The sequence below is a fragment of the Lineus longissimus genome, chromosome 4 (genome assembly GCF_910592395.1).
Source record: "Lineus longissimus chromosome 4, tnLinLong1.2, whole genome shotgun sequence".
NCBI classification, from domain to species: Eukaryota; Metazoa; Nemertea; class Pilidiophora; order Heteronemertea; family Lineidae; genus Lineus; species Lineus longissimus.
This window is the reverse complement of record NC_088311.1, coordinates 3,529,561-3,555,817: the sequence shown is the minus strand read 5'-3', so window position 1 is coordinate 3,555,817 and position 26,257 is coordinate 3,529,561. Positions and strand designations below refer to the sequence as shown.

The window sequence follows — 26,257 nt, the reverse complement described above, 5'->3', positions numbered from 1 at the left end:
TTTAATCAATTCTGAACAGTTTACTTATTCATAAAATGTACATCACAGTCTCTTGGTTTTAACTTTCTGTCCCAAAAACCTCCAAATGCTCAGTTAAGCACATAGAGACATTCCAGTTTACAGCACAGACACATGTCCAGGAAACCTCAGGATTGAGTTACAGAAGAGGACGATTTCAGGAATTGAACCTTCTTACCAGAAGGAGGGGACCAGAGTATTTTGTGTTTTCCTTGGATCAAAAAAGATTTTAAAGATAGGGATGAAAAACGTATTTGTATCCATCCTTGGGATTCCGGACAATGTTTTCCTGTGCATGGTTACAAATAGCACAACACAATATAAATGTTTTTTTATAGTTATTTACATATATTTACAGAAAGGTTCATTTGAACCAACTCGCTAGAAATAACTGTAAATCTACTCGCGCAGAATATCGTCCAAACTAGCTGTTACACAACTGGTTGTCCCGACTACTTTTCATCACCCTCCCCAATCTGTCAAGCCAAAATCTTTTGAAGTCCCAGATTTAATATCTCTTTTCACTCTTCAGTACATACATAATTTGGAAAATGGAAATGACCCCCCCAAACCCCTTCCACACAGGACAACTTTGGAGTGTGAAAATGTCTTACTGGATGAAAGTTGCCCATTTTTAAACCGATTAGCATAATCGTATCATGCTACCAAACACATTGGATTCTAAACATAAATATTCTAATATGGCACAGAAAACATGATATTTATAGAAGGCTTCAGTTAGGGATAACAGTCGGACCCTATCTTGGAAAAGGAACGGTTGGTTAAATGGCCGAGAACATACCCGGGAGCAATACAGCATCGTCCTCGATACAGGTTCAGTTGAACCCAGTCATCAAAAATGTCAACAATCAGCAACCCGGCTGAAGTGGCAGTAACTGAGACAACCTTTCACTAACTTTTTTACATGATTTTCTAAAGCCAAGGAATGCCCAGAAATATTCACCATGGTTCATATTGCTTCTTGTGATCAAAATAACTAAATAAAGATACCCTTGCCTACATCAAATTGCACTGGACCAGCATTTCTTTGTCCATTACAGGAATATATGAAAACTTATATGTATTGACATGCATCACCAACAGACTTGGGACCTGGATAACCTGTTCATTATATGCAAAGACAAAGTTTACACAAGTCTGATATATGCAAGTTACATGTAGCACAGTCTCCCCTCATACAATTTCTACAGATTTCTGAGTTGACAATCTTGGAAAAACTATACTACTGGCCAAACAAATTTTTACAGCTTGCAACAGAGTCTCATCTTTACCACAAAGTCAATTGTCTTTCCACGTCAGATCCTCAAAGCAGACCTATCCATCGAATCATCCAATCACTGGGATTTATAATCAGTAGGTATACAGTAGCACCAATGATTCATCTAGCGAGGGTTGTGATCAAATTGGCACACATTTCAAAGAATTCTAAAGTCTGGTGGCAGCTCACACCTTTAGCGTCGTCAATGTCCATTTCTGAAAGGTGAGGAAACAATGTACTGTGGTTTTTGAAATTACAAATTGAAACACCCAAATATAGGATCAGATCTGTAACCCTCAGCTAGGGGAAAAGCATCCACCAGAGGTTTAATGATATGACAAACTTGATACATGTGATATAATCTAAACCATTTAAATGAATAACGCTTTTTAAAATGACCAAGGTTACTCTCGATTTAGATGTAATCTAGAGGCCCTTGCAATGTTGATGTTAACGCGCTACCCATGTCGTTCAGATGTAATCCAGCGACTGTCACTATTCTGACACACCGGTATTCCAACGACACTGAGTATTCTTAAGAAATCTTACCTGTGATTGACCCTGAAAGGGACCCTGTCATGCTTGAAGCTAAAGGATCATTCTCATCACTGTTCTCACTGGCGTTTGGATGAAGACTTTTGAAGTCAAGGAGGTAGCTCTTTGGATCAACCTGGTACAACTGGAGGGCCATCTTGCTCTGAAAATCCAATTGGGGCAACTTAACACTAACCCCTCTTCATCAAGAACACCCAAAGTTCGCCTCAGCACAGACACTGACTGATGAACACGGAATCTCAGTTGTCTCAATATAAGGATGATGGAGAGCCAGAAAACAAACTCGATGGAAAGCACTGTCATCGAAAAAATTGGATCTGGGTCTGACCGACATTAACATGTACAATACGAATGATTCCGACCACAGAATGATAGCCTATAGAAGTTCTTTACTGATGTCACATGATTCCTTCGTAGAAATTGAAAGCAAAGAATGTAACACTTACAAACTTTCCAGTGACACTGTTCTTCTTTCGGACTCTAATGTGAAAGGAGTTGATTATCTTCCAATCCTGAAAGTGAAACCAGAACAATATTTTATATGAATGAAGTGCCTATCGATACTTGTAAACAAAATTATCATTTCAATCCCTGAAATCATAACAATCTTTGTCTTGATCTCATCCATGACCAGTCTCTCAACTCTTAAAGTTGAGATGTTTGAAATGTTTTGGATATTTACAATGGATAACAATAATGGCAAGAAAAACACTAGGTTTTATGCTGGGGCCACCTGTCTGTGCTATCAAACCATCAAACCATCAGACCAAACCAAGGACAACCACTTGCACTGCGACACTTAACGGACTTGGTGAGTAGTCAGCAACCTCCAGATAAAGAGACTTACATATTCCAATGTCTTCATGGCTCTGAATACCTCATGCATGATATCATGTGGTTTGCTCTGTGACCGAATTCCTGGAAAAGAATCACTTTTTTATGTAGTTTTTCAATCATAACCAGGGACGACATGTACAAAAGCTACAACTAGATTTCCCTTGCTATCTTCCTACCATTCCTGTACTCATGCACTGAGAGGAACTATGGTCATGCAATATTCACTAAAATTTACAATGACACGGGATGTTGAAATGAGGGATAGAGATATTAATGAAGAACTAAAAAGAGCAGGGGGCAAATAAAGAAATTATGAATTAGCACTGCATGGTGATTTATGTGTTTTTGGCACACTGTGACAACAGGGGAGACTGGACTCCTTAGCCTTAGTCAGCAAGCAGTCTCTGAGAAGAAACATTCAGAAAAACAAAGGTAGATGTCACTCATTAGCCTTTGATGGCAAGACGTTTTGGAGAAGGAGACTCCGAAATCAAAACCAGCCACTGAAGACTAAAACTAAAAGGCCTGCTGATTTGTCGTGAATTCAAAATCGGTTCCCAATGTATTAATATGGAATACGATGCAAAAAACGACACTGTTAATAGCAAATTGAATGCTGAAGCAGAAGGAGTACGACAGTACCCTTTCAGTAATGTCAGAAACACCTTCACCAAGTGACTCTACAACACAACACTATGACTGACATACAAAGGCTGACAGATTAAGCGCTACAATAAGAAACCTTCTCCATCGTCCAACAGTGATTTCTGCATGGGTTTACAGGGTGGGTAGGAAGGGAGATGTATAGAGACAAGTATAGATGACCTATACTTGATAGAATCTTTATATCCATGCCACACTGAGATCTCAATTGCATGCTTTGATCTATTCACGGTATATGGATGAATAACATATTTGACAACCCTGTAACTGTAATTTCAATTTTCTGTTTCAGCCACCATACATTTTCGGGCAAACTCGAAAATATAAGGCATGCTCTTATATTTTTGTTTTACGGTAACACATAGAAGTGGCAAAACAGGGAGTCTACAAGCGTACTGTACACAGACTTAGATCACCAAGTTGTTACATCTATGGGAACACATAATGATGACCCATAACCATGAATGGTATTTTTGTTAATTTACTTAGTACATATATGTAGGACATACACTCACTGTGCGAATGGGATGCTGAGAAATTTGATTTTGATAATTTTTCATCTGAGATGGCACACAGCACACACATGTAGCTTCAGTTGTGCAAGATTGATCCACAAGTTCTAAATGCGAGCACACTAAATGTATGAGCCTAGTACTTACCTGTAGACTTAACCTTAAATCAAATCTATGAACGTCCAACTTACCAAGATGCCATTTTGCTTTCTTGATTGGTGTATTGATTTTCCTTTCTGTAGCCAATAATGGATCAAGATGAGAAGAACTGAATTCTGAAGCATTATAAGGACAATGTGCCAGGAAGGAATTCACAGACTGCTTATAAACAAATCCTAAAATTGGCAAAATTAGCAAATTCGAGGATGATTTTATCGCAAGATGTGATGAGTGACTGCTGTAGTATCAGCCCATTTTACCGACGGTAAGGAAACGATAATGAACTCCAGTTTTGAGAGGCTAAAGCACCATTCTTTATATAGTTAAGTTATGCTTTATGGGCAACGGAAGTGAAATGTAAGAGTCCTTACGAGAGAGAGTGCCCTGATAACAGATGACCGCTATGGGAGATTCCTCCAGAATGTGACTCCCTGTGAAGGACAACTAAAAATACTGCATGTATTGTATCATGGCTATGAATGTGCCTCAATTACACAATATCAGGCAAAACAGCCAATTCCAATGCAGGAAACATGTCACTTATCGAATCACCTACCTACCTGGCATTCTCTCAGGATGTGGCTTGAGGGGACTCACAGGCCTCACAACACTTGTGCTCTGAAATAAACGAAGAACAGATCTAGACAAAAAGGCAGCTCTTTAATAACTTAGGAGCTCTTAACGTTGCACATATATTACATGCTTAAGTTATGCTTTTATAGTCTGATATCAACTATGACAGAGGTTATCACCCCACTTCACACTTAAACCCTGGTCTGTCCTAACACCTTTTAGAAGACCTCAGATGCCAACACAAGCACAAACTCACATGCCATGATAATCCTTCTTATTTCAAAGACGTGGTTTCTGGGACTTACAGTGATATAAGACTCCGTAACTGGTGGACTTGATGGTGCAACAAAGAAGTTCTTGTCTTCAAACCTGTTTGCTGCAAAGACGATCATTGTACAGAGTTGATATATGAAGGAGAAACATTACAAAAAACACATGCCCCTACTTTGAGATCACAGGGCTCAATGGGGCAATGAAGAAACAGTGAACATCTCACCCAAAAAGGACAAAAGCTGATCAGACCCATGTTGTCTCTGATTGTCTGTGCAATACATTTATGGTAAAGGTGGCATGAAATCTGATTTGCTTTCTGAAGGGGAAATTAACAACACGGTGATGCAGGGACCAATCAGATCGGACTACACAAATCGTTGTTACATGTACTCTATGAAAGTGCAAGCCTACCTTCCTCCAACCTCTTATTGTCGATGATGAGGTGATATGCTATCGATAACTGATCATGTGGGTCTCCATTCAGAAGGGCACGGTGAACCTCTTCATCTTGAACATCGAATTTCTGAGTAAAAACAAAAACAATTTAGAGAAGTTTAAGTCAAGAGTATTCTTCAGACTAACATCCAATCTTAGTAACCAGATCTTAGCAAAAGATAGGGATGAAAATACCATGAAACACGAGTATCTTTTCCAAAAGATGAAGTGAGCAGAGGAGGAGCCAGGTTTGGGGACAATGCAGGGAATCAAGGCAAATCAACTTCCGTACTCACGACTGATGATCAAGTATTTTGACAGGAAGATTTTGTACAAAAGACAGCACATCTTTAAAAATCCATCTCTGATATGGTAGGTCAACAGATTACCTTACCTGACAGATTACTTCAACAGCCTCTTTATCAATAATGGAAGCATCAGTCTCATATGGTGGTGGAAACAAGTAATCTTGCAGATCCTTCTTGAACCATTCGTGTTCTCTGAAATCAACAGACAAGCACTCTGGTATAAAGTTTATTGTATTGAACAAATGGAGATAACGTGAAGCCCTGGTTCAAAGAATCTCAGTTTTAAGCCTCGTAAGAAGTCTGACGGTGATGGATCCAGGAATGATAACTCCTGAATTCCATCCTGCTTAACCTCGGGAAATCATAAAAGATTTCAAATCATACCTGATGTCCTTTATGGTCGATCTCTTCAGTGGATCCACCTGAAGCATCTTCACCAACAGATTCACCACAGACTTATTGAGATAATCAGGGATGGCAAATATACCAGCTGAAACAAATTGGAACAGACATCAAAATTAACGGAAATCAAAAAGCTGTTTTCTATATTTTAAATCTATGCAGTCATTTGAGCATCCATTTTGGAAGTCAATCAGTGCCCTTGACCCTGCAGATGTCATTAACAAAGGGTGCCATGAGTGGATGACATCTTGATCGATGCTAGCACACTTCACTGCTACCATTGCCAATCCGCATTGCGCAAGGACAAAGTGTGTCACATGGGCCACATGGCGTAACTTTAACATCCATAATGGAGTCTTTCTGTGACAAGTTGATAAATGATACTGGTATGGTAGATAGAAGAAAAGTACTCACACTTAATTTTTCTGAAAAGTGTTGGCACATGTTCATCATCAAATGGCAGCTGAAAAATAGGGGCAAAATATCAGAATGATAGTAATACAAAGAAATAAATGCACTTTTTACTCAATGACAATTCCCAAAATCCAATTTTCTCACTCCTTTTTGTTCTCAGTGTTTCATCGTCATAATAGAGTCTCACATCTAAACTTCTTTTTGACAGCAACGGAATTGTTCCATTTTAAGACTTAAAATTCAAAGCAGATTGTAATGAATCACACTTACTGTCCCACAGAGTAATGCATACAGGATTACACCACAACTCCAGATATCAACCTCTGGGCCAGCATACAACCTGAAATACAACATCAAATGATGTCAATCACAACAATAAACAAACATGAGACAAATGACACAGATACACCAGAGAGGGTGAGCCAAAGATGACAAACATTGATTTATAAGGACATGACTAAAGAGGCAAAGTAACTTGCCAAAGGCATAATTTGAACCATCCCAATGAGAAAGGGTTTTTTGGTACTGACTTTCCAGAAATGACTTCAGGAGCTGCATAGTTTGGAGATCCACAACTTGTTCGTAAGAATTCACCATCAGTCATCATATTAGACAAACCTGCAATTCAGAAGAAAAGCAAAAATGAACCACAGGGCAAAACCTGCGAACGACTAAAGGAAGTCCTGAAATTTCAGGAAATCTATATGCCAACTTTGGCTAAAAACTTCTGGTCATCTCTGCAAATGAGTGATTATGAATGATTGATGACACAAGGGACAATGTTTACCCAAAGTACTTTCCTGAGTTCGAAATTCAACACAAGACACCACCTACTCCACGTTTTCTTTGCTTCACTTACCAAAGTCAGCAATCTTTACATTCTGAGACGAATCAAGAAGTAAATTCTCCGGTTTGAGATCTCTGTGAGCTATCATGTGACGATGACAGTAATCAACACCTGAGATGATCTGTTGGAAGAATCGTCGAGCTTCATGCTCCTTCAGCTGAAAATAAAAAACAACTTTGTCAAAATCTTGGGTCACCAGAAGCATTGTTAGACGTTACACAGATCAGAACACCAAGTGACCAAGCGTTTAACTGAAATGGCTGAACAAGAATGTAAACTCTGAATTAGTGGAGTTCATTTTCAATACCCAGTGACGAATGACACGGTTAATCTTGCAGCAATGCCATTCTAGATATGAGTATTTTGGGTCAGTAGCCTTGGTCCTATTCCAGTAGAATCTGCTGCTATGAAACAGGACAAGGTTAGATCTTCTGACTGCAGGAGACAATATTCATGTCCATACCTTGCCATGCTTGACAATGTAATCAAATAGTTCACCACCAGCTACATATTCCATGACCATGAAGATATCTGTCGGGGTACTGATCACTTGATACCTGAAACAAGACAATGTCTGACACAGATTAAGGGCAGGGAAGTCATTACAGTTGGGTAGAAGGTTTACAACAAATAATTACACAAATTACACACAGTACACACAGTACTGGTTTGTCATTTCTGTTCACACAATAAAAGAGAACATTTCTATGATCATGATGATTTACATTTGATTATCAGGTATCATTAATTTCATGAAACTTTGAACTTCACAACTTCTTTGTTTTAAAAATGGCCCGAATACAGTCACCACTTCGTTAACAGAATCCTTTCGCAGCTCTAATCAACTTACAGTTTGATAATATGGGTATGCCTGAACAACTTCAGGTTTTGAATTTCCCTTCGAATCTTTCCGACCACATCTAAACTTTTAATCTTCTGTCGATTGAGGATCTTGACTGCTACACGATGTCCAGTCAACTGATGTTGTCCAACTAAAAGAGGAATTCTTAACATTTAAAGCTACCAAACTTCATAGCTCCATCCACTGATCCAGTCATTTTTCAGCGAGTCAGTGAAAACAACAACCTGGATGTAAAACAAACTTTGAGAAGGTCAATGCCTTTTGAAATTGACCTCAACTGATGACTAATCATGACCAGTTGTGTTGATTCATCCAAGGATTAAGACTACTGGTACAACAATAGTCATTCTTAACACAAGTGTATTTGAAAGAAAATACTGGGAGGATGTCAATTAATTGACTGTCTTTAGTCCTGCTTATTTCACCTCTGGTCACACGTTAACAACGGATAGAACATCATCACTTTTTACGTCATGATGTAACTTCCCCCAAAGTGTCGATGATACACAATGTTCTGACAACGAGGCAATAACATGACGTTAAATTGAAGGTCATTGTCTGACATTACCTTATAGTTAGTCGGGTAGGCCCCTTAGGCTAATCATGACCTTAGACTTGTCAGTGTGAGTGTCATTTATTGTGTGTTACTCATATACCATACTCATACTGTCACGCATCAACGATATGAATGTGCGCCAGCCAGTGCGGCAGTATATTGATTGGAATGTCAGTGACTGATAGTTCATCCGTCCAGGCTCAGACCAACTATATACTTTACTCAAAGATCCAAGGCTCAGACCACAACAACAAGCATAGCCCGAAAAGCCTACTGTCATGACTGTACTTCCGTCCACGCATTGCCATTGCATTGCAATGTACACACAAAATGCATTCAAACCGCTGTACATAAACCCATGTCGCGAATGATGCAATTAAAACATCAAATATACAAGGGATAATGAGGGGATTTAGAATGCGCACGGAGCAGTCAAAATAGTCAAGCATAAGCTACGTATATTCAACTTACTTTTCACCTTCCCAAAAGTACCAACACCTAGGGTTTCCCCAAGAATATAGTGCCCAATTTTCACTTGAGCTTGTGCCTTTTCCGCCATTCTTGTTGTTTTTCTTTTGACCTCGCTCTCGATCTCATTATCGCGATCGGGCCATCTCATTAATTTCCGTAAATATGTATTTTCTTTCGTTCTAGACAAACCCTTTTGACAGATTGTGGATCGTACATTTTCAGATGGTAATATTCATGTTCTAAAGCAACAAGACATTAGTTTAAACAAAAGAAATACGTAATATGAATGGAAATATGTATGTTTATTTTACTTCGGATATGCACGGAAATCTTCGGAAGAAGACACACCTCCAAGGTTAGACTGTTGTGTCACGGAGCACGAAGATTCCTAAAAAAACGTGGAAAAAGTAAAAATGTTCAGTTCCAAAGAACACCTTGACAAAAAGACGGGTTCATTTGGAATTGGACGGTTCAGTTTCTTGCGATCTTTGAAAGATGAATACGAAGAATGTCGCGATCTAGGTACACTGCAAGTTTGTAAAATGACAAAAAAACGAAAAGTGCAATAAACACTGCATCTCAGTGAATTGTTTGTTTATCATTTTCAGTCTAGCTTTGCGGACATAAAGAATCAATCGTCTTCTGTCATACATGAATACTCTCCTGTAGTATTTTTCCTTGTGTGTTGGTCAGTACCTGTGCCTATTGTTCAAGGATTAATCATTTGTGATTTGCCCCCAAGAAACTTGGTAACTGCATGCATCCATCACCAGATCATGAGATCCCTAGACTAGAGATCCAGCTTCAATGAGTGTAAATGTGGTGAAGATTCATCGTTGCAAGAGTATTGAACAATTAAATCACTGGTCTAGGACTCTGGAGATGATGTTACGATTTAGAAGAGTTATTCTCTAGTTGCACGCCTTCAACTAACATGCCAATTATTAACTGAACACTTATTTTGCTTCCTGGAACCCTAGATGCAAGAAAGCAGGTCCTTGCAAATCTGGCAAACTTTGCCTATGATCCAATCAACTATGGTTACATTAGGAGGCTGAAAATAATTGATCTCTTCCTTGGTAAGTAATCTTTCTGAAGTAGCTACAACACTGTGGACAATGGTACACATGGAAAGAAGTTTCCATTTATCATCTTCATACTTTTTAATGCTGATAAAAGTAGTATTAATACCAAAACAGGATTTCTTTAATTACAAGTGACAAGTTGATCTTCTTTGATACTATGATGGCCCGTCATAGAACCTATGACATGTATGGTAGATGTGGTTTTTGGTTTCATCCTTGGTTTGTGATAATCATCGTAGATCCTACCATCGGCCCATCATGTACTCAGGTATTCTATGACAGTTTACCATAATATTCCAATTGCTATGGTATCTGTGAACGGTATAAAACTGTTTTCCTCCCACTTTATATCATAATTCTTTTAGGTGCTCTTGAGGATAACAATGAAAAGATAGTGGAGTTCAGTATAGGTGGTCTTTGTAATCTTGCCCTTGGTAAGTACCAGTACATGCCATCTCCGGGGGTGCAGTAATCTTTATATGCACAGAATGTAGTTTCTGTATGGCTTTTTTCCCCAAGGAATGAAGGTTTGATAAAATTTTGGCTTCGAAGACTCACAAAATGAGTTTAGATGGACAATTAACTTATCTGACACTGCACAGGAAACAATGTGCACCTTGTAGCTATGACTTGAGTCTAGGAAATTTCCTGTTAGTGTGCTGGATAAAAATACTAGTATAACTTTTTGTTATTTGTTTCAACTATTATATTCCAGATAAAGAGAACAAAGAGTTAATTCTAGCTGCTGATGGAGTCCACAAAGTCATAACATGCATGTCAAGGTCAGCCAAACTTCACTCCCATTAGGAAGACATGGCCCATCATGCCTATTCTTAGAAGCCTGCAATAGGCCTGAGGCTGGTCGTTTTAAAATATGGCCCTTTTATAACATGTTATCTTTGACAAAAGGCCCATTTCCCTTGTGACATAGACAAGGAGATATTTTTTTGCATTTTAGAACAGGCTGTTTATACTTGTAAGTTTTCAAGAAAAGGGGTTGATTGAAACTGATCTTCTCAAATCTTCAAAGTTTGTGCTTTATAGTATGGTGAATAAAAGATATCTTGCATTATGATGCTTCTCTCTGTTACAGCACGAATCAAGAAACCGTTCTGTCTGCGATGACCACTCTAACGTTTCTCATTACCCCACAGTCAAAACAAGGTAGGAATACATGTAACAGTACCAGTTACAAGCTTATTATAAATAGTAAACATCACTCACTATCCATTTCCAATATTGTGTCAAAGTGCACCATAAACTTTAGGATTGGCAGAACGTACAGGAGTTAAGTTAATAGCACAAAATCTCATAAGGTTATGAGGTGAAACTGTTGATAATAGTTTTCATGTTTTTCCAGAGATAACATCCCCTGCAGTTGTGGAGTGTATGATGAGGTTTTCAAAGTCCACGAACAAACGTCACAGTAATCTAGCAACAGTTTTTCTGCAGGTAAGTGATTACCAACTTCACTTAGTAAAATTGTATCATCACTGGCATGGAGCCACACATCAAGGGAGGTGGACATAACACACTTGCCAATCACATAAAATTACTTCAAACACTGCTACAAGAGTACCAGGTACATTGATTATACTGGCTTGCTACCTACGATTTCCTGCATGCATTTGGAACTTCTGGCCATTTCTTGTTTTTGGAAGTTTCTTGAGAGGGAACACTAGTCTTACTTTTGAATATCAACAAGCAGCACTAGAACCGGACATCACTTTAATCGAGGTTTATCTTTCTTTGCAGGATTATTGTACAAAGCAACAATGTGTTCAAGCATCAGAACTTTTCCAGGAATCGGGGACATGAATTTCAGCAGGAATGTCATTGGAAGGAATACTTGTGGATTGAAACAGGACAACTAGGCAGTCAAATGTGGAAACTTCTGAACTGATAAAGCAAAGTACTTTTTCATTCTGTGTATAGAACTGACTAACAACGTTGATAAATTGGTATGCATTTAGGATTTCCCAAACTTGTTTGGATCTCTATGGATTGAAAGAAAATGTGAGGATATGTGAAGTTGCATATGATTCTTATTGCAATGATGACAAGTTGTCACAATGACTTAAATCAGTGCTTTGAATAAAATTATAGTGTTTATACAAATAACTACTGGTATTCGTAGTTTGTTTCTTGTGGGTAGGTGCAACTTGGATATCTAAAGACGGTACAGGTCTGCTTTTGGACAGATCAGGAATAGAGGGATTCTATTGGTTGGATTCTATTTTCTAACACCAATATGGTATCCTTTAAGACTGATTTTCCATAAACCATGCGCTTACAGCATTTTTCCTTGTTCCGGGGTTTCTAGTGACGCTGCACACATAAAATGAACCATTGGTCAGCTTATTTGATGATCTCATTGGTTGTACGAGAAATCATGCTTTAATGGAGACAATGGAAACAACGTGACAAAGGAAGAGCCTATGGATACGCAGCCTTAGACCCGATTTTCAATCATTCACAAGCCTTCTTAGTGATTTGTGACCAGGCCTAGACTATGAAGCCTGAAGCAAACATCACAACTGCACAGCGAAATCTGCAATCCTCTCAGCTTCATAGAAAGTGGAAGGAATGAGTGAGACACATTTAACAATATGCAGTTTTAGTTTATTATCAATGCATGAGCTATTGAGCCATGTTGATCCATTCAGTACCAATTCTATTTGTCGGATAGGATAAGATACCAAAGTCGACAGAAGACCATTGCAACTGTAATTGGCTCGGTCATGACTGCAAAATAGTCCCAAAACTCGCACAGTCTCGAAATATTTCTATAAAGTAAGCTTTCAAGACACCTCTCACTTATGTGATGTCCACATAATATGTAAATAGAGGATTTTTGGTAAGCACATAATATATTTTGAATTGTTCACAAATGTCGAGCACTTTCAATAATGTTTCTAACATTTCTTTGTAACTTTATATAGTCCTGAGTGTCCATAGCCATGTGTCGTATTCCAAAGTTTGGTCACTCCTCAACTATCTGTTGTTTTATAGTGATCGTCATCCACAGTTGAATAGATGTGGCCTTCACTGCTCAGGAAGTCGATTGCTTTCCTGCAATATTGAGAAATATTTGTGAATTAGAAATTTGGAAAGTGGCATTTGTTAGCAGCATCTGAATTTACTTGTGTATAACCGAGGGAAAACCTGGTTCTTTATCATTGCCTAGGCCTATCAGCAGACGGCCTAGTAATGAATGACTTGATCGAAGAACAAAAACCAAGGTTTCATTGAGAACTAATACAACCCCTGCTACTCTTATTCATGTAGACATGAATAGTGCCTTTCCTTGGAGGAATTTACTTGTGTCTGTGGGGCTTGAGAAACAGCAAAATACTAGATTCACCGAGAGCAGAGAGAAATGCAACCTGCCTGATTTGCGCTTCTGTTACTCCTCGCAACTGTTCACAGATTGTTTGGACACTGATTCCCTGGTCACTAATGGTGCTAGCGATCTTCAGTTGAACCTGATTAGAAACAAAATAAGTGAGCATTTCACAGGATAGACATTGAAGGTTGAACATCAGAATACATTCAAACTGCCTAAATAGAAAACTGTGTTATTCCTGAAACAGCCAGCAAATCCTACCTTCAACTCATAAACAAATAAGGATCGAGCTATGTGTCAGTATATGGAGAAAGGAAGATTAGCTTCATGTCCGTCCATTTTTCAAAGGCTTCTAATGTGAACGTTTGCACATTGGTTCAGTTGTTGCTTGGGTCAAAGAAACAACTGAATTATTTTAACCAACCTGACCTATTGCCTACATCTTACATCTTAGCAATGGATCTTATAGCATAAGCCTACCTGTTGTTGTATAGGTGTAAGGCCATTCAATCCATCTGATCCATCAAACCTATTTTCATCAGCGTTGCCAATAGGAATGGTATTCACTTTGCCACTTGTAGCTGTCCCCTGAGTCTAGAAAGATTGGAAGAATTACAAAGGTGAGAAACGACAATTACAAAAGTAAAAATAATGATTTCTGTGCCGAGCATCAACTAGGACTTTATGGGTGACCCTTGAATAAACATACGCTGTCATGAGAGTCACCCTCTCTATATGTAGGTGGACAATGTAAGTCCTGATTTCGTCTATAAATGCAAAAGTGTCAAACAGTTGGCACAAATTCAATGGCCTGTAACTGCAGAGGAATATATTGTGTATGTAATAGTGACTGACAACCTACCACATTCTTCCCATTGCTGAGCACAAGTCTGGTGTGAATGGTCTCCAATATATGTGTTGTGAGTTCGTTCAAATTGCTCAGTGGTGCTGTCTTGAATGCAACGACGGTCTGCTTGTCTTGGAACCTTCGCATATGGCCGAATATTTTGACGTAGGCATTTTCTCGCTGGGGTTTGATTCTCAGGTGTTCTGGAGTATCCTTTAATTAAAGAGACAACTTTTGATGCTTACTGAAGGGAGAAGTTGGCATGAAACAAAATAGCCAAGGATAAAGCAACATGCAATTTGAAACTAAAGGAAATACTGAAGACTCCAGAGGAACAATACACACCTCATTGTCAACAAACTGTTTGACTTCAAGGATTCCTCCTGTCAAGTCATCGATTTCATAGTCGATCCTTGATGGACCATCTTTCACACTCTTCACAATACCTATGATGGAGACCTGGAAGAAAGAAACGGCATTAGGTTTACTTCCTTTAAGTGGTTTTATGAGGTTTCTAAACGGTGACTTTTTCCTCAGAAGACTTTGAAGTAATTGGAAATCAAAATCAGCTTCTGATCAAAGAAACTGATGTTGGCACAAGATAATATTTTTGATAATGATGACAACTACATTGCACACAGCTCATGAATATTTCATGACATTTTAGCTGAATAGAAGGGCCCTGATTATTCATAAATACCTGGTTTAGTTCCACTTGTCCACCCATTACAGTAAAACTGTTTCCATCTGCTGTGCAAGAAAGAATGTCAGCAATAGTTGAAGGGGTTACCTTGGTGGCTCTTGCTCTCTGGAAAGTTCATAACATAACACCATAATTAGAAAATATATTTCCTCTATCTAGGTGAGTTTAATGAACACTGATTCTGGACATCGTACTAGCATCACTTCTTTTCCACATCACAATAAGTCGTATCATTCTTGTATAATCTAGGACAGATATAACTGTAATAGCAGTGGCAGATATGGAGGTACTGAAATATATGTACGCGTACCTTCATAGTTGTTCCCTGTCCTGCTGGCGACTGCCCAAATCCTGGAGAGCCGACAAAACCTCCGCCACCCTGGGGTCCATTTGAGAACTGGCCATCGCCTCCGTATGTACCACTGCTACCTCCTGAAAAGAAGAACATTTCATATAAAGATAAATTAGTTCTGAATAACTTTGCACTTCCACCACTTGCAGTTAATCGGTCAGTGACCGAGTGAGTGGGAAAAAAAATCTAGAATTCTAAAAACACTGCATGCAACTTTAATCTGGATGAATCAGAGTTCTTGAGACTTGAGTTACGGGTAGGTTGAAGGCATTTTGACATGGTTACTTTCGAGGAGCTCTATCTACTCTAACTCTGTAGTACTGACTGACTACTACTGTGATACTCATGACATGAGTCATGTACACTGTCGTGTAGTCTGTAGAGTGTAGTGTAAAATGTACAGTCACAGTGTTAGTGGTTACATTTGTTGAGAAAAAAGCGTAGGAAAAAGACAAACATACGGGTGATTTAACCGATTATTTCGGGTTCTTTAAAAGAAGGGGAGCATAGTATTCAGTAGAATATACCTTGTGAAGCCCACATTTTGAAGTTGATAGGAAAGACAAAGAAAAACAAAAGGATTGAAAAATTTCGTTTTCGCGGATTTTAATTTTGAGATATTTGCTGTTTTTGTCTAATTCCTTATAGGCCGTGCCTTCTCTTTTGTCCGTCCTCGCCGGTCATTCATCTCCGTCTGCTTGGTCTTTGTCCTGAAAAAACTGTCGTTTCGATACATTGCCAGTTCGCTACAAGTCGTTTCGCTACATGTGGCGGTCGTTTCGCTACATGGTAGGTCGTTTCGCTACATGGGTGGAGTCGTTTCGCTACATGATGGGTATGGTCGTTTCGCTACATGGAGGACGTTTCGCTACATGGGTGAGACGAGCGAGCCAACGCGAAGGCCTTGCAAAGGCCTCCAAATCTGCGTTGGAGTGCGTTTGAATGACCCCTGTCAATCAATAATAAGTACGTATACTATACACGGATACAGACGGTTGAGCGAGCCAACGCGAAGGCCTTGCAAAGGCCTCCAATCTGCGTTGAAGTGCGGTTGAATGACCCCTGTCAATCAATAATAAGTACGTAATTGAGCGAGCCAACGCGAATGGATGTCTATGAGGTTACTGGTCCATTCAAGTGCGAACAAACGACAAGAACCCCTTGCGCGCCATCAAACCGTATACGTTTTTTTACCGGCAAACTGTGCTATAATAAATTTGTAGTCACCACCGGGAATTATAGTAGGGTAAAATAGAGTAAAAATAATGACTACATCCATGTAGCGAAACGACTCCACCCATGTAGCGAAACGTCCTCCATGTAGCGAAACGACCATACCCATCATGTAGGGAAACGACTCCACCCATGTAGCGAAACGACCTACCATGTAGCGAAACGACCGCCACATGTAGCGAAACGACTTGTAGCGAACTGGCAATGTAGCGAAACAGCCTGATACCGTGACGTGTAGGCCTATGTACTGTTGTACACTCACTTCAGTGGTGTCACTCACTCAGTGCTCACACTGTCACCTGTGTCGGTGTGTGTGTTATGTGTGAATTAACAATCTCCCGATCTTCGGTCCGTACAATGTCGAAAATTACATACACTAATACAGTAGGCCTACACCCGTTGAATTTCTCACATATAGTCCCTCCAGGCCTACTACAATCCATGAGTTTGATCGTCCACACAGTGATGCAGTGTAGCCTATATTAATAGGGCTAGGCCCTAGGCCTAGTCATAGTGCGCTGCTTGTAACATGGATGTAAAGCCTCCTTGTTAATGTTATGTTTCGATAGATAAAAGACGGTTTAAGGATGTCGTGCATGTGTGATATAGTTTTCACAACAGCAACAATGTTTTTGTGTCAAACAGATGCGTAAAGATATAGATTTTAATGATGAATGGCGCAGTCACGAGCGTCCAGTGTTGCCGTGATCAGGTGACAGCACGACTGATCACAGTGCCAATTCGCCTCGGGTCTCGTTAGGGAGTCTTCCCTGAATGTACGCGTATGTGCTAAAAGTCTGACTGGATTCGCTATAAATAGGACACCTCTGAGGCTCCGTTGTCATGAGTTACCAAATTTGATGAAAAGGGGCCGAGTTTTACTGTTGTTTCGAACGGCGCTCTGTTCACCAACATTGCGTATTTCATAATCATATAGATATTTGTTGGAAATTATTCCTAGCTAAGTCATGTTTAAGTTGAAATTAATTGTTTCTGAGCTCATGAAAATGTTGTCATTCCATCTTAAGGGTTCTTTCCTGAATTTACGCAATGATGACGTGCCCTCTTAATACTTTGGTCTGTGCTTGGTACTACGATTAGTCTATAATAGCATTCTCTACGGTATGAACTCTAAGGGTGTATTCAACTTCTCGTTCTCAAATCTGTATGTGATGAAATTCCTCGTCCATGAAACTACAGGACTTTTATGGGTTTTTTATTCTAAATTCACCAGAATTTGAAAAGTTGGTATCCACCAAGTTCACCATTATGACTTTTTTCTACCAGTTTTCATTGCAAGATCTGTTTTAGGAAAAACTAGCAACTCTACTATGTGATTAATACCCCATACGATATTTATTAGACCCAATCCACAATAATCAAAAAGGTTATTTATTCATGGCTTATGGCCAATCTCATTACCAATCTGGCTTCACGGCCTATTAGTGTATTACATCTGACACCTTTGTTTGGTTATCTAAGCCAACAACAGACTCAGTCAACCTTGAAGGAAAGTTTGCGTGTGTTACATAAAACCACTACCTGTCACATTTTATACCTTCCAATGCTTGGTTCAAGCATGCAGTGCAAGCAGAATATTCTTTCTGGCAGGGTGTGCACACTTTGACTCATTTCAACATTATGAAATAGCCAAATTACATGTGTTCAGCATCAATGTTCCAAAAGGTGGGTGTCACCTACTAAATCTTGACATTATATCGTTTTACAGGCAAAAGGGATTTTGGAAGAGAGCCCAACTTTCCTTTGATTATTTTTTTGTGGAAAATATGTATTTTTAGGAGTCATTGCATGAGAGAATCAGGCAAAATCTGGTACTTTCATTGGATCTGGCTGAAAGTTGCTTTTTTCATGACTTCTTGTAGAATTGATGATATTATGTATCTGTTTCAATTTCTCATTCCAGATGCTAAAAACCCTCTCCGCGATTGCAACTGAAGAATCTTGTATGATTTGCAAGGGTATGTATATCAGCACGACGATGGATCGGCATGATATGCCATGACCTAGCTCACATTTATTTCCATAATAAGGTCAACCTCTGCCAAAGGAAAGCAAATCATGTGAAAAATTGAGATTCAACCATAATTTTTCGGCATTTAGTATAATGACTGCTAAGTACTAATACAAATACAAGCAGAAATGCTGTAATTTTATTACACATTTGTGCCAATTTATTATTTCAGATGACACAACCTTGTCCGCAATTGCATTCGAAGATTCTTGTTTGATTTCCAAGAAGAAGGGTAGGTATAGTATCTGGTTATGACTCGTCTGCCTTGTCAATAGAGGTGATACTGTCAAATCTGTGTTATTGTTGGTAAAATAAACTTGTAACTTGACTCCCACAGATCCTCAAGGCAGTGAAAATATTCCAGACTTATAATTGGCGAGTTATATGGAAAAAGGATGAAACAATTTATTTTGGCATGAAGAATACAAATTACGAAACACATTCTAACTGTTATCGCCATTGCAACTTTATTATGTGCACTCTCCTAACTAATCAAAGATATTAAAACTTTCAACATATCCATAATTTGAATTTCAAAATGAAAGATTTTTATACCAAGAAATGTTTATATAATGCCGTAATAAATTCGGTACAAATTTTTCCATATCATGTTTTGGTCATGTAATTAAAAATGAATTGACAGTGACACTTCTCTCTCCAAATCAGGCGGGTTATTCAAAAGTTGTAACCATAGTAAGATGTTTTGTGTATGTGTGTGTGTGTGTGTGTGTGTGTTTGAGACGGGATAGGAAAAGGGTGCGGGAGGTCATGTGGGGCGGGGGGGGAGAGACTATGGTGACTGTTGTGAGAGTTGGAAGTGTGTCTGATGACCGACTTGCTCATTTTGTAGCTATTGTTCTTATTCTAGTTGTTAGAGTAGTTATCGTAGTTATCTAGCTATCGTAGTTATCTAGCTATTATAGTTGTTATTCTTTTGTTTCCTGCTTATCATCTATTTGAACCTATTCAGCTTTCAGTTGTCCAGGCCAGGCCAGGTGACCAATGACGATGATAGATTGGGTTCGATTCAAGCTATACGCTTGGTGTATTTGGTTATCGTGACTGGCGACTTGAGTCTATCTCATCTCATTTCCAAAGCGCGGTGGCTGGGTCCCAGGCATGCTTGCCACTTTGTTCTGCGGTCCTCATCTAAGTTTCGACGGTGATGACATGGACTTAGGTTCAAAGTACGTGTTCCCTTTGAGTCATTGTGGTTGATTGATGGGGGGAATAAACAGTTGCGTGTCGCTAGTCATTCAATTGGTCCCCTTGTTTTAGAGTGTTGGCGGGATAAGTCTTACGACTGTTAACAATAGTAAGCAATAGCTGGCCAGCGATCCCCTACCTGATCTCGAGGGGGATGGAATGACTGGGGTTAAGACCTGTTGTTAACCTGCGGAATTTCGTCGGATGAAATGTCAGGCGTGTCCGTGTGGGACTTGTGCTGAACCTGTTTAGTACAAATAACGAAGACATTGGGCTCTTTGGATAACAACAGTGTTCTTCACCTCCTTGTGCCTCACAAAGCTAATAATATACACCCCCTGAAATCGACAAGACGGCGATGAAGAAGGAGAGCCGGCCTCCAACTCGTCAGCCGAGAAGACACTGGATGGACCCCAAGAAGATGTTGCTGCCAATGTTGGAGCCATACAGGGTAAGCATCACTTAGTCGTCAGTTATGTCTGGATTAAAAGAAGATGTAAAAATAACTCTGAAAAAAGTATCAATCTGTCGTACAATTTCAACTTTATACGTATTGGGGTGCTACACTCAATTCTGTTCAATCTGTTTTGAAACCTCTTCAACCAATTTGGTTCAAGAATGCAATTGAATGTGCTTTGTTGAATTCGTATTGACTGATTCTCATAAAAACTTGTGGTGTGCGCGTTAATACATATCAAAACAGTCCGTTGACAGGGGTCATGCACACAAGCTTGTGTTCTGTCTTGATTATCTACTAATTACAACAAAGGGCAGGGACACTCATCCGCGAAAGGCACGTTACTACAATACGTGGCAAGAGTTGCACTTTTCAAATCGAATTGCATGCGCATTAGGCCAAGTGTGGTGCAGCCGTTTCGAAACTGGTGTAGCCAATTCGTATTCCGGAGAGTGCTCTCTGGAAAACAGTTTTAAATCGGATTCAGTGTGAACGCAGCATGCAGTAGAAACACACAGAAATTAGATAAACCCCTCAACAAAATTTATGATTCTTTTTAGGCAGCCCGAGCCAACATTGTACAAGGGCCACAAGGACAAGGGACACAGGGACAAGGGACACAAAAGACGATGTTGCAGTCTACAGGGTGAAATTTTGATCTGAATCTTGACGACCAAATAATTAGGAGTCGATCAGAGAAAAATAATAAAAAAAGAAGTAGAACTTAAAGGGTGTCATTGAAATTAATGTCAACTTAAACATAGGAATCATCCCAAATAGACTGAAGCCAAAAGAAATTATTTCTTTTCTGTGAACCCTCTACCCCCTTATTAATATTATGACTAAAAACTGAAGACTCTGTCTTCATGTCTTCAACAAATGAAATTGGCCAGGATTCATGAAGATTACGCCTGCCAAAGAGTTTGCCGATCAACATTTTATTCCCAAGAAAACGCTGTCAACTGACAACCATCTCGCCCATATGAAAAGAAGAATATCTTTTGGTTTCAATCTATTCATTTTGAGATAGGTCCTTGAATGTATTTTTTCTGTTATCTAGCCCTCTGCAGATTGAGATGATGGCTGTCGAGAAGATCTAACCACTCAACCACAGTCTACAATTCGTGCTATGGTAGATGTGACTCTCAACGATTTTGGATGACAAAGGAATCCAATGCATATATGGTAAATATAAACAGATGACAAGACGGTAAATGGGTGAACACGCCATGGGCTGAGTTCGTTTCATCAAGTCGCAAAATGGTTGATTTTATCTTCAAACTGCACGAGCAGCCTCAGTTTGGAATTGAATTGCTAATCAAGTGTCAAGTACTCTAGCGTTGTGGTCGTCAGTATTCTAAGCCTTTTAGAAAATTAACTGGTAAATTTGATAAAACTGAATGAAAGGCCCTACGGCACATGCATCAATCATGGTAGAATAATGGAGTAACCTTAAATTTTGTTTTCCAGTCGCTCACAGATACGGGCAGACGACGGAGATTCGAGTGGATTCAGTGGATCGAATGGTTGCGCTGAGGGATATCCATGTGCAGGATTGATGAACCACAGTTCAGCAAATGATGCCTTGACAGACCAATTCAAGGAGAACCTTCGCTAAGATGAAGAAGGGAACGTGTTTACTGTGTGGATGGGAAGGACACTTAAATGTCCGTCATTCTAATAGACTATTATGACAATATTCTAATTGACTAGAATGACAATCTTAACTCGAAAGGGACTCTCTGGACTTACAGAAAGCTACGGACATAGAGCCCTGACATGATACCCTGCAGCCACCATGAGGACAGCCTATCTCATACCTACGGAAGGATGCCATCACACGGTAATATAAACAAATCAATTTCAGTTTTTCAAATGCCCTTAGGTATAGCCATTGGCCTGATTTAGAGATCGTGAGCTCTCTGTTGAGGAACAATTTTCAAATGTTATTTTTGCGACACCAATTACAGTGCAATTTTCATCAAACTCGCGGTGATGAAAGTTTGGACCAATCTCAATTAGTAAAACAATAAAATGTTGCAAAAAGAACTGGACGATAAAGAATGTTCTTGGTTGTAAACAGGATAATTTAGTTATGTACATGCAAAGTCAAAGGCTTTAATCACGTTGAAGGGGGACTATAAGCAGGAGGGGGGGGGGGGGGTTAAATTGGCCATCTTCAGGTGACTAATATGCAAAGTAAGAGCACTGGGTCAGGTTATATTCAGCACTAAATGTATCCCTCATACAGCGTGAATAGTTTCGACATACTCTGAGAGGTGAGAGACCCCTATTGGTGACTTTGTGTTAAACTTATCTTGCCTACCTTGCGGCTGCCTTTTGATTCCTCTTTGGAAAGCTGCCCAGGCACTTATTTGTAATGAGCATGAATATCAACTGTTGCTGATAAACAATAGCTGAAGACTCGGTAGAAACCCTTTGGTAGTGAAGGTCAGGGTCTGGTTGCAAGTATTAAATAAAAGTAAAAGTGTGTTGTTTTATTACATAAGCAGTATTATGGCAACACCTTTTTGCACTCAATATAAAGAATGGTTAAAACTATCATCTGTGCAATTCTGATGAAAATCGCGTTGTTAGTATTCTAAAATACCTGGATTTAGAATGAACCGCACTTGTGTAAATGCACCATGTGCCAACAAAGCCTCGTTTTGAGTTCAGCGGTTATGGTTAGGCCGCTTGGGTTGGTGCAATGTCGGTATTGATTGACTAACCAAAACCACAAGGGTGGAGCTAAACTTCGGCTCAAAATAATGACTTGGAAAATGCTCCTTAACCAAACCGCCCTTTTGACAAAACTTCCCAAATTCTAGTCCTTTACCTCCCTCTGAAACTGCTGATTAAGGATAGAATTAGTCATTGTAATGAAATCAGGCATGTCGGGGAGGAACACAGATTTGTGTCTCTTGCTCATCCAAAGCAGCGCTCAGCGTGAGAGTCCTAAATGAAGGTTTAATAGAGAAGATGTTTTCGAAAAGTTCTTCGTCTGAAACCTATAGCACTTTTCTTAACCAGCATGAATTGTCTACTACCACAAGATTATACGGTCAGCACAATGGCCCGGCCCCTTGACATTGAATTATCAACTTGAGCATGAATGAACAACCTTAATTTTATGTTGTCTTTTTCTTTTCAGCATGATGAGCCGTCCCACAGAAGGGAGAAGGATGTTGTTGACCCAGCACATCCCAACCATGCTCCCATCGCCGTCAAGTAACAGTACGACGGTTAGATTGTATTTTGTCACCGTAGGCTTTATCGTTTTATCAAAATATCTGATTGAAAGGTGATTTAATGAAAATTCAAATTTTTCTGATGGTGAGAAGGCAAATATTTACTCTGCTTATGACAAGCATAGATTGTTTTAATCTATGTTTGGTTATGATCATGACTTGTGCCATGGTTCAAAATCTTACACTTTTCAAAGAAGGGATTGAAATTATCATTATGGCTTGTTTATGGCTAACAAGGGAGCCAATGATAAGTCGCTCCAGAACCCAAACAAAATAATTTTCAAGCTAAGTTTTGTTCTTAAGATAAGAAGGAATAACAATTTGGGGGATGGGTTGTTTGTGGCTACCAGAGAAGCCAACAGCTGCCAGATGAGGACCCTGAAATTCTTTTCAGGCAAAAGTTATTTGTATGCTTAAAAATCACCGAATTCATCAGATATTTACTGGTATATCCATCACTTTTGACATGGGGTCCATGTGTTCTTGTTTCGCTGACCCCACGAAACAAGAACACATGTGTCTGATGGAACTGTAGGCCTTTCATACTGTTTCTCAATCTCATCAGTACCACAGAATCAACTGACATGGCCTGGGCTCTGATGCCCATGACCTTACATCACACTGGCTGGTTCAGTTGCTCAATACATGTACTATCATGCTCGAGACAAATGACCAACAGTGAATTGTTGAATTTGAATTTCCTCCTTGAAGAAATACCAAAACATCTTTCCAGTTGAACTAAAACAGTCAGATTTAAAACTCTCACTGTTTTATTCGAAATTTAAAGACTGATCCTTCCCTAGTGGTCACAACTGTGAGCCGTTGTCAAAGCATGTCATTCGACAATGGTGGCATGCATGCATGTTTTGTTATGGCTTACCAGGGACCCCGAATTGTTGATGATGATGTTGTCCATGGGTACATCACCTTGGGCAATGAGTGATCACAATGGTTCCTTGATGACAATTTTTTACATGATACTGAATTGATTGAGAAAAGTGTAGCTTAAAAACGTCAACTTTTAGACGTTTTAAAACTTTTGTCCTGTATGAATGTATTTGTAAATCTTGCATGTAAATATTTTGTAAAATGTCTAATGAGATCTAGACTCCATGACTTGGCAAAAAGTATGGCAAAGCCAACTTTTAATCTTTGCCCTGTCGAGGTCACCTCTTTTGTCATGCAAACGACATGTCGTAACTGCTCCCTTTGTTATGCTAAGTGGCAGCCAGCTCTGTCCAGTGGCCATGACAAATGTGGTTCCTTTGTTATTCAAATCATCAGCAGTGACCAAATCTATTGTAAGCTCACATGGCTCACCTGAAGGCATGAACTATAGGTTTTAATACAATAGCTATTCATGTATTATAAACATGATGAATGCATGGAGAGGTTTAGTGCTAACTCAAACCATTGTGGTGGAGTACATGTAGTTGAGTCTATTGTTTTTTATCTCAATTTAGCATTGTGTTGCAAGGACACTTATCAGTGTTTCTTTGTGACATCTTGTAAAGAAGTTGACCACGTCTTAAAGGGATAGAAAAACTATCATATCTCCCGGTCCTCTTCTTGTATTGGGCTTTCGGAGTGGTGCAGCCAAAAAATAATGTACTACGATCATTGTATGAACTATAATATACAATGTATTAAGTCATTTCAAACATAAGCACCTGTCACCTGTGTGATGGAGATGGCGACTCCCTCCGACTGCGTAGGTTTTCTCCCGGTATGCGGGTTTCCTCCTACACTACATTCCAAATCGTCATCTGTTTTCTTTGTAATGTACAGCAATAAAGTTTTTTTGAAAGAGAAACATTTTTTTTCTTATTGACTCGCCTGTTGACACACCATCACTAATCGAAACTTTTCATCGGAGCCACTGTTGTGCTTACCAGATATTGACCTTAAAAATTGGTCAAATAAAAAATCCCCCCCCTCCCCCCCCCCCCGAGGTCATCTTACCAAGTGGATTATGCATAAAGTTGCAACGACCAGAACCACTGTCTTGGACTACAAGCGCATACTGACCTTTGCACCCAAGGGGAAGAGTCCATTGATCATAATATTTGTTTGCATGGTAGTTCACTACCACTCGAGCTGTTTTCATGCTGGGTAAAAAACCAGTGGCATTCATTATAAGATAAGCCCCGAACCACAATCCTAGTCATGCTAAAAAAAGTCCCTTTGTTTTGATACAGATTATCGTGTTCCCCGAAATCTCATTCTGAGGAAATCGGGGGTTAATGTTCGCTTCTCAGCTTCAAACCCCCCAGGGACAATGTCACAATCTGTTCAACACCAGCATGGGCTGTCCACAGGTGGCAACATTGTCCTTGCAGCATCGCTTGAACAGTTTGGGTCCACAAAGGACTACTCATTTTGTAGGGGGGGTCGAGATTTCATGCATCCACATCAATTTTACCCTGGAGCATCATCAGACGTTGTGACATTGTCCCTCCCTGCGGCATCTACCACTAAGTCTTTGTGCAAATGCTCACATCATAAAAAAGGATCACAGAACTACCCCGAGTGATTATGATCTCCAGTCAAAGACCAACAACAGGATGCATCAGGACTCCAC

General features: G+C 39.5%; 3 protein-coding genes and 1 long non-coding RNA gene across 10 annotated transcripts; 2 read left to right on the top strand and 2 right to left on the bottom strand.

The window, feature by feature from the left end:
- LOC135486914 (5'-AMP-activated protein kinase catalytic subunit alpha-2-like) lies at positions 1 to 9,285 on the bottom strand. Of its 2 annotated transcripts, none has more exons than XM_064770083.1 (17): positions 9,165 to 9,285; positions 8,126 to 8,267; positions 7,739 to 7,832; positions 7,288 to 7,432; positions 6,959 to 7,046; positions 6,699 to 6,768; positions 6,429 to 6,477; positions 5,997 to 6,102; positions 5,699 to 5,804; positions 5,281 to 5,392; positions 4,902 to 4,972; positions 4,584 to 4,641; positions 4,056 to 4,139; positions 2,700 to 2,770; positions 2,299 to 2,364; positions 1,847 to 1,994; positions 1 to 1,512 (listed from the first exon to the last, which is right to left on the bottom strand). In XM_064770083.1, exons 1-17 carry the CDS (start codon positions 9,250 to 9,252, stop codon positions 1,418 to 1,420), a joined length of 1,593 nt encoding a protein of 530 aa, XP_064626153.1. In that variant the 5' UTR covers positions 9,253 to 9,285; the 3' UTR covers positions 1 to 1,417. The 2 variants fall into 2 exon arrangements, with proteins under 2 accessions (XP_064626153.1, XP_064626154.1); XM_064770084.1 differs by having other exon boundaries at positions 4,056 to 4,100.
- A 92-nt stretch (positions 9,286 to 9,377) lies between these two features.
- LOC135486916 (armadillo repeat-containing protein 7-like) lies at positions 9,378 to 12,756 on the top strand. Its single transcript, XM_064770088.1, has 7 exons — positions 9,378 to 9,686; positions 10,145 to 10,243; positions 10,615 to 10,683; positions 10,965 to 11,031; positions 11,343 to 11,413; positions 11,610 to 11,701; positions 12,005 to 12,756. Exons 1-7 carry the CDS (start codon positions 9,578 to 9,580, stop codon positions 12,065 to 12,067), a joined length of 570 nt encoding a protein of 189 aa, XP_064626158.1. The 5' UTR covers positions 9,378 to 9,577; the 3' UTR covers positions 12,068 to 12,756.
- Positions 12,757 to 12,849: 93 nt separating this feature from the next.
- Positions 12,850 to 17,290, bottom strand: LOC135486915 (replication protein A 32 kDa subunit-like). 3 transcript variants are annotated; one of them, XM_064770086.1, is made up of 8 exons: positions 17,106 to 17,290; positions 15,456 to 15,577; positions 15,143 to 15,250; positions 14,788 to 14,901; positions 14,458 to 14,655; positions 14,076 to 14,189; positions 13,640 to 13,734; positions 12,850 to 13,321 (listed from the first exon to the last, which is right to left on the bottom strand). In XM_064770086.1, the coding sequence occupies exons 2-8, from the start codon at positions 15,459 to 15,461 to the stop codon at positions 13,240 to 13,242; spliced, it is 717 nt and encodes a 238-aa protein (XP_064626156.1). In that variant the 5' UTR covers positions 15,462 to 15,577; positions 17,106 to 17,290; the 3' UTR covers positions 12,850 to 13,239. The 3 variants fall into 3 exon arrangements, with proteins under 3 accessions (XP_064626156.1, XP_064626157.1, XP_064626155.1); XM_064770087.1 differs by lacking the exon at positions 17,106 to 17,290 and adding an exon at positions 16,993 to 17,044; XM_064770085.1 differs by lacking the exon at positions 17,106 to 17,290 and adding an exon at positions 16,025 to 16,113.
- On the top strand, positions 16,558 to 25,489 carry LOC135486917 (uncharacterized). Of its 4 annotated transcripts, none has more exons than XR_010446754.1 (8): positions 16,558 to 16,576; positions 18,655 to 18,709; positions 18,935 to 18,994; positions 19,733 to 20,419; positions 20,986 to 21,071; positions 21,486 to 21,610; positions 21,896 to 22,268; positions 23,580 to 25,489. It is a non-coding gene; the product is annotated as an uncharacterized LOC135486917 (long non-coding RNA). The 4 variants fall into 4 exon arrangements; XR_010446755.1 differs by lacking the exon at positions 16,558 to 16,576 and adding an exon at positions 17,061 to 17,078; XR_010446753.1 differs by lacking the exon at positions 16,558 to 16,576 and adding an exon at positions 18,091 to 18,416.
- Positions 25,490 to 26,257: the final 768 nt, after the last annotated feature.

Coding starts and splice junctions, on each gene's coding strand:
- LOC135486914 (XM_064770083.1), bottom strand. CDS start 9,252: ATGGCGGAAAAGGCACAAGCTCAAGTGAAAATTGGGCACTATATTCTT. Junction 4,140..4,583: donor ACATCCTGAGAGAATGCCAG/GTAGGTAGGTGA, acceptor ATAATGCTTCAG/AATTCAGTTCTTCTCATCTT. Junction 2,771..4,055: donor GAAAGCAAAATGGCATCTTG/GTAAGTTGGACG, acceptor ATTCTTTTCCAG/GAATTCGGTCACAGAGCAAA.
- LOC135486916 (XM_064770088.1), top strand. CDS start 9,578: ATGTTCAGTTCCAAAGAACACCTTGACAAAAAGACGGGTTCATTTGGA. Junction 9,687..10,144: donor CGAAGAATGTCGCGATCTAG/GTACACTGCAAG, acceptor CTGGAACCCTAG/ATGCAAGAAAGCAGGTCCTT. Junction 11,032..11,342: donor GTCATAACATGCATGTCAAG/GTCAGCCAAACT, acceptor TCTCTGTTACAG/CACGAATCAAGAAACCGTTC.
- LOC135486915 (XM_064770085.1), bottom strand. Junction 13,735..14,075: donor TTACACCTATACAACAACAG/GTAGGCTTATGC, acceptor GTTTCTAATCAG/GTTCAACTGAAGATCGCTAG. Junction 13,322..13,639: donor GTAACAGAAGCGCAAATCAG/GCAGGTTGCATT, acceptor TCAATATTGCAG/GAAAGCAATCGACTTCCTGA.